General features: G+C 34.4%; 1 protein-coding gene across 1 annotated transcript in view; it reads right to left on the minus strand.

The window, feature by feature from the left end:
- Positions 1–320: 320 nt before the first annotated feature.
- The window catches only part of LOC121317713 (protein lin-28 homolog B-like), a 41,247-nt gene continuing 25,540 nt past the window's right edge, over positions 321–16,027 (minus strand). Inside the window, exons 3-4 of the mRNA XM_041253866.1 lie at positions 15,935–16,027; positions 321–740 (exon numbers count right to left, since the gene is read on the minus strand). The exon at positions 15,935–16,027 is cut by the window's right edge and continues 92 nt beyond it. Of these exons, the coding sequence (XP_041109800.1) occupies positions 386–740; positions 15,935–16,027 (448 nt within the window). The 3' untranslated portion in view covers positions 321–385. The remainder of the gene's footprint in view (positions 741–15,934) is intronic.

Below are 16,027 nucleotides of genomic sequence, written 5' to 3' on the forward strand. Positions count from 1 at the left end.
AAACCTTACCTTTGCTGTATTATTCCTACCGCACGGTGCCATGTACATTTACATTTATATATATATATATATATATATATATATATATATATATATATATATATATATATATATATATATATATATATATATATATTTTTTTTTTTTTTTTAAATGACAAATTTAATTTTACACGTGATCCATCCTTAAAATGTGCATCCTGTGACCACAAATTCTAGATGGATTGGTTAAGGTTAAATAATTAAAATAAAAAATAAAAATTAACAGTTTTAAAACAGTAGTTTTGGCTGAATCCCTTCCCCTGTACTTTTACAAGTATGAGGTAGCTGTTGTATAAAAATTTAAAAAGAGGGTACAAGCTTGATAAACTTTAATAAAGCTTCATTCAAGTCTTTTTCCTTTTCTGGACAGAAGGCCCTTTCTTGCTGAGGTCTTCCGGGGATGCAGAAGACTTACTTGAGGAAACTTCTTGGGGGGAACGGCCTGATCGCTCCACCGTCTCAGGCCTGCCCTCCTGAGCTTGCTGTGGGACTGAGCAGGCCCCTTCTCTCAGGAAAGAGGAGGTAGAGGGCTGCTGTTCTGCTTCATGTCTTCCCTGAGAACCAGTGGGCAGCTGTAGAGTTTTGTGAGGGCAGTTTGCCACCATGTGCATGATGCTTTGACAGTAATGGCACTTCTTTGGCTGAGGTGGTAGGTTACATTCCTTAGCATGGTGATCAAGGCCACCGCAGTTGTAGCATCTATTAGAACAAGAAAAGAAAATATATATATATATATATATATATATATATATATATATATATATAGATATATTATATATAGATATATATATATATATAGTCCTATAAGTAATTTGAGATTTTATTTGTTTTTTTTGTTTCCGGATTAAAAACAAAAAACAAAAAACATAACACACATAAATGATACATAATTTATTTAATAAATTATGGAAGCCCCATAGCAGTCGTGGTATAAAATAAGTTAACTACTGTTTTTTGACAAAAAAATATGATACTATTAATATATATATATAATATAATATAGATATATATATTATACTATATATATATATATATATATATATATATATGTGTGTTATGAAATATGAAAATCTCTGGACTTTTTATCTCGCCGGTTATCATAGATATTTAAGTACAACACTAATGTGAGTTTTTAATATATTATTTTAAATAAAAATAAAACTTTATACCACAAAAGTCCAGTAGATGGCACCAAAGCACCAAAACTGTCACAGTACTATGTGTATGTCCAAAATTATAAAATACACCCACTGCCCTACATATTTTGATTTTCTTATTGTCTGTATATGCAACTTTGTCCTAGGAAAAGTCTCTTCTGCATTGACAAAGTATGTTCTACATATGTTTCCAATTGGGTGCTAAAACCTGTAAATGTAAGCCACAAATATCTCACATATTGGATACATATATTGGGGAGCTGTACACCTGGTCACACATTACAAGACATGCCATGCAGATGCTGTGGGAGCTGGTAATTCATTTGAAATTCAGCTGTAAATAAAACAATAACTCATTTTAAAAAGGTATCATAACAGACATCAGCAACCACAAACTCAATGTCAACCACAAGCAGATCAGAAACGTTACAAAAAAGTGGAATAGAACCAGCAAACAGCAAAGCAAATAAAATAATTACCCAATAAAATATACCTCAAAACAGGCTTCAACACAAAAGCAAGAACAAAATACTACAATTTAAAATCAAACAAGGAGGTGACAGCAGCCCAAACCAGCCTCTGTTTTGTGATTTTTTTTTTTTTTTTTTTTTTTTTTTTTTTTTTTTGAGGGGCACAAAGCTGCTGTAAATGCAAGGAACAGGACATAATGTTCAGACAAAGGTCTCACACAACCAGCTTTGGAAAAGGTACAATACACAATTCCACATACTGAATGTTTAAATGTGCTGTAGCAGCTGGGCTCACAGCAGGTTGCACCGAGAAATAAAATTATTTGGTTACATTTTCCTGCAGAAAATTTCTCTAACAAATAGCTAATATGTTTGACCAATTAGCATATACTGCCTCCAACAAAGAATGCCAGATTTATGGACAAATCCATTTAGAAATCAGCCACAATGGTACACTCTGCTATCCGCTTTATTGAACCACTGCACCCCACCAACGGACTACCAATCTACTACTGTTGAGACTCCTTTCAATTGAAGGGTCCTTAGTAACCTGAAAATGTAAAAAAAAAAAAAAAAAATTTAAATACCATTAATTAATTTTTTTAAAAAATATATATATATATATATATATATATATATATATATATATATATATATATATATATATACATTACACATCAGAGCCATCAGTTACTTAATAAATCTGTTAAAATGCAAATTGTGTTTGCAAATTATTACGTTGAAATGCAAACTGTGCAAATTATTACGTTGAAATGCAAATTGTGTTTGTTTCTACCTAAAATCTGAATTACAAATAAACCCACCTCTGTAAAAATGTGGGACTTCTCGTTCCTATAGAACAAAACCGGAAAATGTTTGCATTTTTTAAATGTTTTTATTTTTACAAAATGTGTTCCATTAAGGGACAGAATTGTGTTTCTTAAAACCACAGCCTTTTAAAATGAAAAGCAAAACACTGACTGTGTGGTGCTATCTGACAATATGCACAAGATGGAGGAAAGTACTGTGGGATAGCATGTTTTTGATATTATCACACTTTGAATGGGTTACCATTATTCTTTCCCTGTGTCCTTCATATATACTGTAGAGCCATCCATATCTATATATCCCAGGATATAATTCAGTAAATGTATTCATTCACTGTTCATTGTAGGATAAAACCAAACATACTCTGGGGCAGCTGCTGCAGTGAACTGAGGTCACATAAGGCTCTTTAACAGGATGGCTTTAAATTGTATATATGTGTGTGTGTGTGACAGTGAGTGAGTGGGACCGTTTGAGTGTGCTTTAGCTCAAGGGGGAGGGGTGGTATTTATTCTGTTCTTCTGACTATTTATTCATTCCATGTCAATCATTCCCACCAGCAGCAAAGAGCATACCCCCTAATCCAAAATGCTCTTCGTTCTCAGGGGATTTACACCAAAATGGAAATGGTCAACAAGCCTCAAGCACACGAGCAATAGCACACAGTGTCACTCGTCCATGCTCAAATATTTAGAAACCACGTATGGTCGCGCGCTAAGATGACGTGGTTAGTGGAAGGTTTTGGTTTTGTACGAAGGAAAATGAAGGTAAACGTACACGCGGTTTCTATAAGAAACAAAATTTTTGGAACATGACTCACATTTAAAAACATATAATATATATATATTATATAATATATAGATATATCTATATATATATATATATATATATATCTATATAATATTTTGAAAACTTTGACCCATTTACAAATAAACTTGATATACCCTACCTTGATCTATTTGGCATATATTTAAATTATTAATCTAGCCAAGTAAATAATTTGTACAATATTGTACAATAAAGCAGTTGCAACAAAGGCAAAAAACACAAAGGAAATGATACAAGGGGCCTCATAGGTAACTTCCTGTTTTAAAGGTATTGCAGCACGTAACAGCTTAGGAGATGACAAAACCACCATTGTGTAAATGAATACAGAGAACGTAAATTAGAAAGCTTCTGTATGAATTGGACGGTTTGCTAAAATTATCTTATTGGAAAAGGTTTATATTTGTATCCTGCTACGTACCCAGATGTTGCAATACCAGTGCCAGTTAATTTATCAAATTAAACAGTCAGATACATAATGTTTTAGAATCGGTTTCAGAGTAGATAAAAATGTTTTTCCCAAAAAATGATGTTGATTATCCGGCTACAAAATGTCTTTTTTTTTTTTTTTTTGTCTTTTAAATTGGAATAAAATATATTTTAATGGAAAGTCATACATGAATACTTATTTACTCTTCTCCCAAGGTAAAATGAAAATATTATTCAATAACATTCACAGATATACTGTCTTTTGCAGCAAGGTCTTAAATAGTAAGTAGCAGGGTTCCAAAAAATGCCCCATGTGTTGCTACAACTGTTTAAATAATGTCCCTGTAATTTTTATTTTCATTGTTAACATCCTGACAACTTTTTACACTTAGAACTTAAAAGTCTGTTTCAAAGATCTTTTCAAACTGTCCACTCTTGTGCACTGGGATTTGAGATCGGTCCCCTAAGGCACAGTCCACACTAAACCGTATTAGTTGCCTTTAAACCAGCTTAAAATTGCCAAATACAGTTGGCGTCTACACTACAGTGTTTAATGCCATACTCGAGAACTGGACTCCAGACCACCTTACGGGGTAGTCTCAAGCCCGGTTCTAAATTAGATCACAGCAGGTTGTGCGGTTTGTCAGAAGTGCGGATGCTGTAATACTGAACTATATTTTTTGTGTATCCCCCAATATCCGAAAATGATTTCTGCTATGTTTTGGAGCGTGGACATTACAAATACAGTACTCATAACAGGCATCTGAAGGAGTTGAGAACGACTATCAATACTGCTGTACCGTATAGTTTCTGTGGCTTGTAAAATGGTGGATCATGGCGTGGTGTAATCAGATGCTGAAATCAAGGCACACTGATATCTGGAGTGATGAAAATCGGCCAAGGAGAACTTCAGAGTTCAAAATAAAACGCACACATTATGATCAAATGTACCTTGTGTTTAAGAAACAAACCCATAACGTCCATGCTAAGAAATGCTATGTCTTCCATCTTGCTGGGCTGTAAGCATAAAATACAGTGCATGGTTGGATAATGTCATATTAAATCCCATTGGGCCATTGCGCTGCTAGGAACTGTAACTGGAATAATAGTGTTTGTATGCATTAAGTCCAACTAAACATGAATTGTAAACTTGGTTACTTTTCTGGAAGAAGAATCTGTCCCTAAGCAACTTGTCATCAGCATGTGCATAAAAGCTCCTTGTGTTATTCTCCCATGTAGCTTCTTTTGTTTTGGCCTCTTGGTCATGCGCTAGGAAGCCGAAACGGGAGTCGACCGCTTAGAGCCTGGAGGAAGGGCTACCCTCAGCCATGGATTCCCTGAGGTTTCCCCCCTACATCAAAAAATTAAATATATGGGTAGGTGATTTTTCCTTACCTGAGTGCTGAGCGGATTGTATTTAGTTCTGCTGGGCGTGGTCGGAAAGTCGGGGCTCTCTCACTGAGCGCAGTCATGCTTAGGGGGATGGGCCATGTCTCAGCTGCTCATTTTCAATAATTTTTCAATATTCGGGGGGGTAGGTGGCAGTCACCACTGTGGGGTGCATTAAACATTTATTATTTTCCATTCAAGGTTTGGCGGCCTCGTCTTTTTGGGGGGAGGTGGCCACAGCCACTTCCTATCTGCGGCACTGGGATGCATATAACTGTTCATGTTTTTTTCCAGCCGGCCTTGCACAGGTAGCCGTCAAGCACTCACGGACAAGGCCTCCGGACAAATTTCTCTTTCACTCGGGCCCTGAGCGCCCATCAGTCATCGGTTCTTGTGCGCACAGTCACAGTTCATTAAATCATCAGCAATTGCAATCAACAAATCATTCATTCATTGAGGATTCTCTGTGCTGAAGCGGTACTTTAGTGTGGATGCTTTTAGCTGAGTTAAATGTTTTTGAGTATGGTTCAAGATCAGTTATGTAGTGTGGACAGGGCCTAAAATCACTGCAGGAAGAGCGATTAAAAAAAAAAAGAAAGAAAAAAAAAAAAACACACTACACAATAAGAACAACAACAACAACATGTGTAATTTTTACACCATCAGTGCACTAGAGTGGCCATTTTGAAAATAACTGTGACGTTATTTAAACAGTAGCAACACGTGGGGATGTGCAACACTAGATTTTTTGGAACCCCGCTACTTGCTCTTTAAAGACCACTAAAATTAAATTATAAAAGGTTAAACAAAAAAATCAAGACACAGAACCCCCTTGTAAAGTAGATGTTTAACATGTTTAAATATATATTAAAAGAAGAAAGAAACACAAAACACTGCAGAGGTTGTAGTCCTAAACACCTAGTTTGATTGCAACAACGTCGATATAATAACTAGATCATCTTTATTTTGATAAGTAAAAAAAAAAAAAAAAAAAAAAAAAAAAAAAAATTATATATATATATATATATATATATATATATATATATATATATATATATATATATATATATATATATGTATTCCCAATGTAGATTTGACTTGCATTTGTTACAAACAGAGAGCAATCTACAGGGTTTTTCAAGATCTTTACATCTAAATACAATTTGCACCTCAGAAGTTTAATTTCTTAAACGTTGTTCATCAGTTTAGTAAACTTAAGTTTAATTTTCCCTCCACAAAAAATGGTGCTAACAGCATTTGGTGTAAAGCGCTTAACACGTCAAGGCCTTTTTTAAATTTGTATTTATTTAGTTAAAACTATCTTAAACAAGCAACATATTTAATACCAAGTATCACTGGGTCCTTTAGGTGCAAACACAACAGTAAACCATCAACACACTTTAAAAATAAAAGCTTTGGACTTCTCATTTAAGCATAGAGAACAAAACACACTGTGCTTTAATAGGATAGGCTTCAGTAGCGTTGCAGTCAACATAACAAACATTTACAAATTTCCAATGGAAAGTCACATTTCATGTGCCTTACTCTACAGGGCCATTTTTAAATTCATTCAAATAGTATTTTCTATAATTATATCTGAAAGAAAAATAAAAGGGCCCGATTTATATGTGAAAGTGATTCTTTAAAATTGGAAGCATGTTAGAAATAACTTAAATCAATTTAAAATGGAAGGAAAAACTCCACAAACAATGAGTTGCATAAGGAAAATGTTAAATATGTATTATCTGCATTTAAAGCAAACAAAAAGTAAAGTTCTACATGAGTAATCAAGTAGCCTGCATGGGGTCAAGCATGGTGGCATCTTACATTCGAGCAAGGAGGGGGAAGGGCACAGGAATTTAGGTTAGATTCCGGCTCCTGTGAGGCCAGCTACCTATTCCTGCCAACCCCCACCTCTTTTCATTCACAAACCTTTTTTTTTTTTAAATGGATGAAACCAACATTTTAAAAAAGTTAATCACTAAAGTTGATTGTAATGTTGATATTTTACACTTTTTTTTCTGTGATTAAATAATCAATACATAGTTCCCTAATTCCTAATCTTAAGTAACTTTAAACATTTATTATTTTCAGCAATTACTACTACACAAATATTGCTCACTAACTATAAAACACTTTAAAATTGTAGCATATTCAGAAATACCAAAATAAACTTCATCAATGCAATGTAAAAAGTAAATACTGTTCACATTTATATGGTCTTCACTTTGAAAATAAATACCACTATTCAAATCCAAAAAATGTACAACCAGATTTACTAAACTTTTAATCAAGAGATTAATGTCTGAAACTTGTAAAAATAAATAAATAAATAAATAAATAAATAAATAATAAATAATAATAAATAATAATATAATAATAATAATAATAATAATAATAATAATAATAATTACTTTTAGGATACATAGTCTGGTTCTGAATTATGAAATCTGTTTTTTTTTTTTTCTCCTTTTAGAAAAAAAGCACCAATGACTGAAATAAATAGATTTGAGAATCTGGGCCCCTGTGGCATTTATTTGTAAAATTATTAGTTTGGTTTGTGAAGACCTTCAAGCAAAATGTTAGTTATTACTTATTTTATTGAGTTTATTAGTATAATGTTGTGTTAAATTAGTGTTTTAATAAAAAACAATAAAATACCCATGATAAAAAGAAAAAAATAAATAAATTCAGAGTGTATCGCCATGTGGCAGAGCAAAGCTCTGCCCTTCTTAAATTGGCAGGGATGGGGTTAATTTCCCCTACCTGCCTGGGTTTATTATGTTCAGGTGGCTGGGGTTGATTAGTTGATTAGGTTAATTAATGATCAATCAGTGCCCAGCCACCTGACATAAAAGGAGGCCTCTGCTTCCCATTAGGAGGAGGGAGCTAAGAAAGCAGGTTGGTGGTTTGGGGGGGTGGGTTAATTTCCCCTACCTGCCTGGGTTTATTATGTTCAGGTGGCTGGGGTTGATTAGTTGATTAGGTTAATTAACAATCAATCAGTGCCCAGCCACCTGACATAAAAGGCCCTCGGCTTCCATTCATGAGGAGGAGGAGAGGAGGAGGAGGAGGAGGAGGAGGAGGAGGAGGAGGAGGAGGAGGAGGAGAGGAGGAGGAGGAGGAGGAGGAGGAGGAGGAGGAGGAGGAGGAGGAGGGGAGGGAGGGGAGGGAGTTGAAAGGGAAGGCATTGCCCAGCGTGGAAACCTTTATTTTGTACATTTTGCTTTTTGTCTTTCTTTTTGTTTAAATTCATTTGTTTTGGCCCTTTTTTTTAACTGCAGTCTGTCTCTGGGCCTCTATCTACTCGCCAGCCTGCCCCAAGCCAATAAACAGTGGAAATGGTTACTCAATTCACACTGACCACCCCTTTCCCATTAAAAAAAAAAAAAAAAAAAAAAAAAAAAAAAACCACGTACAACACATACATTGCCCGGTGCAGCTGGGCAATGCCCCTCCTCCTGACTTAATTCTGAATACTTTAAATCCACCCAACTAATGAGTAGCAGCACATTCCTACATTTCTATTGGAGACTCTGCTTGCGAGATTTAAAAGGAGATTACAATTAGGAATGGAGACTTGTTTGCAGGATTTAAAGCTGTATTACAGTGAAGATACAGAGGCTTTAAAACAACTGAAAATTGTGGTGAAATATAAAAAAATGCCTGCACGTGAACACCAGAAGAATGTGCCCGTGACCATAAAGATTTTGACAACAAAGGCAAGAAGGTACAACTAAAGTGTGCAAGTACTGCAGAGTTACTGCTATATATATTGACACAAAAATGCCCAAGCACTGTAGAAAGTAACTGAGAAGAAATAATTTCATACAGTATATAAAAAGCAAAAGCTCTCCCCCTTATTTTATTTTTAACATAACAAGCACAGAAAAAAACGAAATAAAAAAGAAATCCTAGTTTTAATGTAGAAACTTTTGAACATTGTGTTGATAGTTTAAAAAGAGAATTTAAGGTGACATTCACAAACACTGCAATCACTTTATGAATGGTAACCTTACAGAAATGTCCTATAGGATCCTACAGTAGTACTATAGGACACTATGGGACTAAAAAGGTTTTAGAGAAATCCTAAATGATTCTTTAAAAAAAAAAAAAAAAAAAAAAAATCCTTATATAGTATTCAAAAGGGTCTCCCTACAGTAGTACTATAGGACAATCTATAGAACTAAAAAGGTTTTAAAGAAATCCTATAGGATATTTTATAGGACTTGACCAATTTACTATAGGACTTTCTACAGGTTATTTCTGTAAGTGCAATTCCTATTTTTACCATGTAAACATTCATAAACTGCTGATTTTTATTTTAAATAAAAGCTACATAATAAAAAGATTAGTATACCGATAAACAAACAAGCAACGTTAGCTTGTTTGGACTGTCAGTTTAAATTATTCTGATTTTTTGTATTAAATTCAAGTTACAGTCCAGCTTTCTGTCCAGGACTTGAGAACAAACAAAAAATAAAATAAATACAAACTATAACTATATAATTATTACCTTTATCTGTACAACTATGACAACAGAAGAAATCGCTAACAAAGTTGAAAAACTGAAGAGAACAATAAAGTTGTGTGTATTTCTAATTTAAGGTTTACCATTGAAGAAATGACCAAAATTGTAGGTCTCCTAATACAGATCTACCCATAGAGCTTTCAGAAAGTTGAAACATCCTCAAAAATCAGCAGATAAGTTTCCATTGATGTCATCAAAACCAAATTTGATGGTTTGGTTCTATTCAAGTTTACAGTACATTGATGATCAAAAACCATGTCACACACAATAAAGAAAAAAATAAAACAAACTGGTTTAGTGTTCTATTAAAAGCGTAAGTAATAAATATATCAACCAGTCTATTTTAGGATTGATTCAATTAAAAAAATAAAAGATGATAATATTGATATTTTATCTACCATGTAAATCAAAGAAACTACAAAATGATACCACAAAGGTCTACCGTAAGTCATAATAGTGGTACAGCATTTCATGTTAGATTTCGAAATGTCACATTTTTCAGTTTGTAAGTATATGAAAAACTAGAAAGCAGTCTTATAAAGTCGACTTTATAAAGCAAAATTTTCTATTGGGTGAACCCAGCTCTCTATTTGTGTGTAATTATGTATACACACACACACATATATATATATATATATATATATATATATATATATATATATATATATATATATATGAATCAGCAACTGGAAATCCTGTCCTGTGATTGGTTAAAAACTCATCTTAGGAGGAACAGATTGAACTACTGCCCTAACATCCTTACACCACCAGTCAATAGTTCCAGCCTGTCATGTAATTGGTTCACATCACTGTCAGTCCCACCCCTTTTCAAAGGAATGCCTTTCTCCCCTGCACGCTTCACAAGAGAAAATGGCTGAACACAGATTCTACGAGTTAACAGAAAATGAATTACAAAACATATTACGAAAGAAAAATGATCCAAACACTAAAATGGTGATTAAAACATTGCTGTCACTGTTTTCTGACTTTCTGAAATTCAACTCGATGACGTAAACAAATATGACAGCTGGGATATAAACTGGATTACGCAGCAAACCAGACAGAGACAGAGAAAGACTTATTTCTAACTATATATGGTATGAACTTCAAAAACATTTTCTGTTATTTATTTATTCACTTATGTTGTATCAGCTATATTTAAACAAAATATATTTACTATCCAACCTTGCCTCACTTATTTTTAGGGCTGTTTTCAAAGGTTAGTTCACTAGCCAGGAATTCAAAGGTAGTTTTAACCCTTCAAAGGTTCGTCAAGTTTGTTCATGCACTGTGTTTTTTCTCGTTTGACAATATGCGAATATTATAAATCACACATTAAATGGTACTCACATGCAAAAATGTTTTGATTTGTATAATGTAAATTACGTAAATTAAATTGTTATACGTAGCAACCCTATATGGTGCCGCTGCCGTGTATAGTATCCAAAGCACTGGGGGTACATACAGTGTTTGTAGTGCTTCAGTAAAATATGTGCTCAATACCTAGTGTACAAGACAGTGCAAGAGAAAAAGTGCTATGGTAGGATATGTTTGAAACATACAAAATATAGGCTAATATATTTTGGGCATAAGCAGTATTGAAAGAAATGTCTCCAAACCCCTCTGCTGTTTGTTTTTTTTTTTTTGTTAAATGCCCAGACGACCAGACGAAAAAAAACAAAAAAAAAAAAAACAAAAAAAAAATCTGAATGCAAACTGTGCAAGCGACTGTTGATGTCTCATGGAGGCACAACCAATCTCCGGGGTCAACTGACAAGTGTAAGTTCATATTATTAATATTTTTAGTAGTAGTAAAATGTGACTGATAACCTGCTTGGGACGGTGACTGTTAAAAAAAGCTTTGTTTTGCCCAAGTCCACTGCAGTTGATGCTGTTGCAATGCAAGCTTAGTGTATATATTGCAAGCAGCATCAATTGTAAACATGTAAACAAACAAGGTGTATTTTTAAACGATAAAACGTGATTACTGTTCTATATAATGTATTTGTAAACTACACGTGAATGTTTTATTCCATTTATATGGATTACCTATAAGATAATAGGATTTTCAATCAAATATAAAACTAGTGGCTATGGTGACGTCACTAGTAAATTATGCAAATGAGTACCAAGGTTCGAACATTCATTCTGTAATGTGTTTCAAACCTTTGAAGGTCAAAATGTACCCTTCGTTACAGCCCTACTTATTTTCTTGACTGATTCATATATTCAATATGTACTGCAGACTCAGCCATAGTGGAAAATGAAATGCCCCTCTGGAAGACTACTGTTACCTCCAGGGTGCAGCTTCTGGCATTACAGCCCAGTCTGCAACAACAGTCTTCCCTCAGGTCAATAATTTTCTACTATTGCCCTCCTCTCCAGTCCATATTTACTAATTATTTATATATATATATATATATATATATATATATATATATATATATATATATATATATATATATATATATATATATATATATATGTCTCTTGTATCTTGTAAAGTGCTTTCTGATGGTGGTCCACTATGAAAGGCGCTATATAATATTATATATTAAGAATGCAATTTAAATAGCTTATCTCATTTACAATTAGATTTTAAAACAGAAATATATTTAAAAAAAAAACACACAAACAAATAAAAACCATTCAGGGAGGATACTGTTTGGACATGTTTTAACGTCTGTTTAAGATTTCAATTCTCAGTGTTAAGTAACTGCTACTTTATTGAAATCAATAGTAAAATCTGTTAAAATCACAACTTTGACATATTTGCTTATTTTGCTGTGGTTTTTAAATAAAAGCCTCACTGGTTGCAAAACTATGTGCCTGTAATAGCATACTGTTAGCTAGTTTCACTTCTTAATTGGAAAATAAGCAAAATCCTTTGACAACTCTGATGTTTTGCTTCTGAAATGGGCAACCTAATTTTTCCATTCCAGTTACCATTTCAGGCTTTAAACTGCCTTAATCTCATGGCCTTAGATGTTGACCTTGTAAGAACAGAGGTCAGGGGTCAGAACAGACAGACCTCAAAAGATCTGGACTGTTAATTCATGCCTGAAAGAATTCAGATCCACAAAAGAAACAGCAAAAAAGAAAATACACCTAATTTTAGACTGTGCCTACATGTGCAGTTTTTTATTTAGCCAATATTTTTTTTTTCTTAACTTATTGTAAAAGCACACACATTAGATACCACTGAGCATACACTAAGGTATTATCACGCTTGATCAGATAACCAACTTATTCTATGAAAGAAGACAATACTGAATGAGTTTGTTTAATGGAATGCTTTCATGCTCACAGAATCTTTTTTTCATTTTAAAAAGTCAAGCTCTAGGGGGCTCCCGAGTGGCGCATCCGGTAAAGGCGCTCCTTGTGGAATGCAGGATGCGCCCTATAGCTTGGAGCTCGCCGGTTTGAGTCCAGGCTATTCCACTGCCAACCGTGGACGGGAGTTCCCAGGGGTTGGCGCACAATTGGCTGAGCATCACCCAGGTGGGGAGGCCAGGGTGTCCTCAGCTCACCATGCACCAGTGACCCCTGTAGACTAGCTGTGTCATCCTTCGACACTGTAGCTTTGAGGTGGCTGCATGGCAGGCCTGCAGAGTGCGGCTGGCTGACGGCACACATTTTCAAGGATGTGTGTGTCCGTCTTCGTTTCTCCTTAGTCAGTGCAGGTGTGACAGAGGTGAGCTGGGTTGAAATAAAAATTCCAATAAAAAAAAAAAAAAAAAAAACACAATGTCTTGTTAATCCTATTTTTAATTTCCTGAAACTAAAGGCTATAGATATTTTGCACAGGCATCGTAAATTTGTAACTGATTTTAGTTAATTTGTTTTTAAAAGGAATTTACTATAAAATAGACATCCTCGCAGAATTCAACCATTACTACCAAACACCAGTGTACGAAATATAATGACAATCACTAACATTTTTGTTCTTGTACCGGTACCAAAGTAAATCAGATATGTAGGCAGTTTGGGGCAGTCTTATAAATGTCCCTTAATAACATGCATAAGGATTGTGTCTAGAGCCCAAATAATGCAGTGTATGACTGGTTGCACACTTAGAAACCTCAGCTACCAGCCAACATCTCCACTCAAACATTTGCCCTACTTTATCCTGCCCTACTGTTCCTCCCTCAACACAACAGAATGTTAGTGCCCAGCTCGACCTTCCCCCAGTCACTCAAGCACCAATTTGTGCTCCCAAATGCCACAAGCAAAAACAACCCAATGAAGAGCCAAAATACTGAATCCAGTTAAAATTAATTTAACGGTACCACACGTGTCCTGATCATTCCTCTCATCCATGTACAAATGGATATTAGAATACTTTCTTTATCTAAATTTAAAATCAAGACAAATGATTAACCCTCAAGACAAACAGGACGGGGTACCTATCCTAAAGTTTCATTTTCACCTCCCTCCTAAGTGGGATACATTTTATATCCAATTGTTAAAAATATGATTAAGTGTAAAATGATTCCTGGAAGGTGTGCTTAAACGGAAAACTGTAATTTGCAGCAATGAATCAAGACCAGAAGATGGTTTGTACTATTTTGCAAGTGGGAGGAAAGTAATGTGTTGAGACATGTTACCAAAAAGGAGAACCAGTCATGAGCCGTCGCTGACAAAGTGGAATCATTAAAAAATTGTCACTGTTCACCACTGCCAGTCTCTTTAAACTATTTAATATGAGAACATTCAGGAAGCTCAAATAAGCAACATGTGCGTTGTCAGGTCTTTTAAATAAAGCACAAGTGTCTGGCCAAAACCTTTTAGCAAAGCAACAGGAATACTGGACTTTGGTTAATAAACAAACAGTCTGAATAACATTTTTGTAGTCCACCAAACAATAAAACTGTATCTTTGTACTCTGAAAATGTGAAGTGGATATCTGAAATAGTTTATAAGAAATTAGCAGTTAAGGGGGGACAGAGGGTTTACAAAAACTACAAAAAATCTACCCACAAGGGAATGCTTAATAATTTAGATGTGAATCTGTAGACCAAGGATTGTAAAATGTAACATCTCATGATGTTCTGACTAAAATTTCTCTCAATAAATACTTTTTTTTTTTTTTTAAATGACGTTAAATGAACTTTTGTGTTTAATTTAAATTTGGTCCTAGTAGGCCAACCAAAAATGATAAAATTTTTTATTTTATAAAATTTTACTAAATATATAATTTTTATATATTAGATATTTTATATATTATATATCTATATTATATATATTATATGCACCCCTATATATATATATTATATATATAATATATATATATATATATATATATATATTATATCATTAGTTACGATTTAGAAATAGTCATAAGTTAACACAGTTCTTAGGTACTGTAAATAAAATGTAGTTACTATTTATTATGTCTAGAGCATCGTGAGAGATGTACATATACAGTTCTAAAACATAATATGATGATACTTCACAAATGAGATTTGAATTCAATTGACATGGTACAAGAGCCATGTGCACTTAAACCTCAAATGAGTAACTGCTATTTTTACTGTGCACCTGCAATACAGTATGCAGAACTATGAATTGCACATAAGAACATTCCTATTAAATGCAGTGTGACAGGGTGCAAGCCCCTGTAAATAAATATATTATTTGCTCTTCTTCCAGTTAGGGTTAATACCATCCCCTCCAAATACACGTACAGACTGTGGATGGGACTTAATTGATTAATTAACAATCAATTTAGTCCAGCCACAGGTGTGCACAAGGAGCAATCTCTCCACTTGTGGGGGGGACGAACCCAGGGCAAGAAGCAGAGCACAACAGCAAAACCAAGAACTACAATTCTCCTTTTTATTTCCCAGACTGAAAGCAGGTAACTACCACCAGAACACCTAGAGATTACCTGCCAGCCCAACATCTACAGCAGTGCCTGTGAACAAGGATAACACCTGTTTCCACAATTGCTCTGCCTGGGCTCCACTGTACATAGAGTATTCTCTGGTCCAGGTACTTTGCAAAAAAAAAAAAAAGTTAAATAAATAAACCTGGCTATAGGTTATCTCAGTGGAGTATAGGCTGCTAAAAAAACAGGCTTGGTCTATTATAAATGTATCTTATAACATTCAAATTCAGTAATTGTTGGATGGAAATGTGTATTGAAAAATGCAACCACAAGGAGAACTGGATAGAGAAAATACAGGAAATCCTCATGTCAAAGCCTGCATCTCTCAATGCTGACATTGTGGCCCATGGGCACAGAAGCAAAGTGGTCCTGCTTACCTATCTCCCTTTGTTTTTCTTTTTTGCACAGTCTTCCCTTTGGGTCGTCTCTCACTGCCGAAGCAGGGGCTCCCTCCTGGACCTGTAACCCGC

The sequence above is a fragment of the Polyodon spathula genome, chromosome 6 (assembly GCF_017654505.1).
Source record: "Polyodon spathula isolate WHYD16114869_AA chromosome 6, ASM1765450v1, whole genome shotgun sequence".
Lineage (NCBI taxonomy): Eukaryota > Metazoa > Chordata > Actinopteri > Acipenseriformes > Polyodontidae > Polyodon > Polyodon spathula.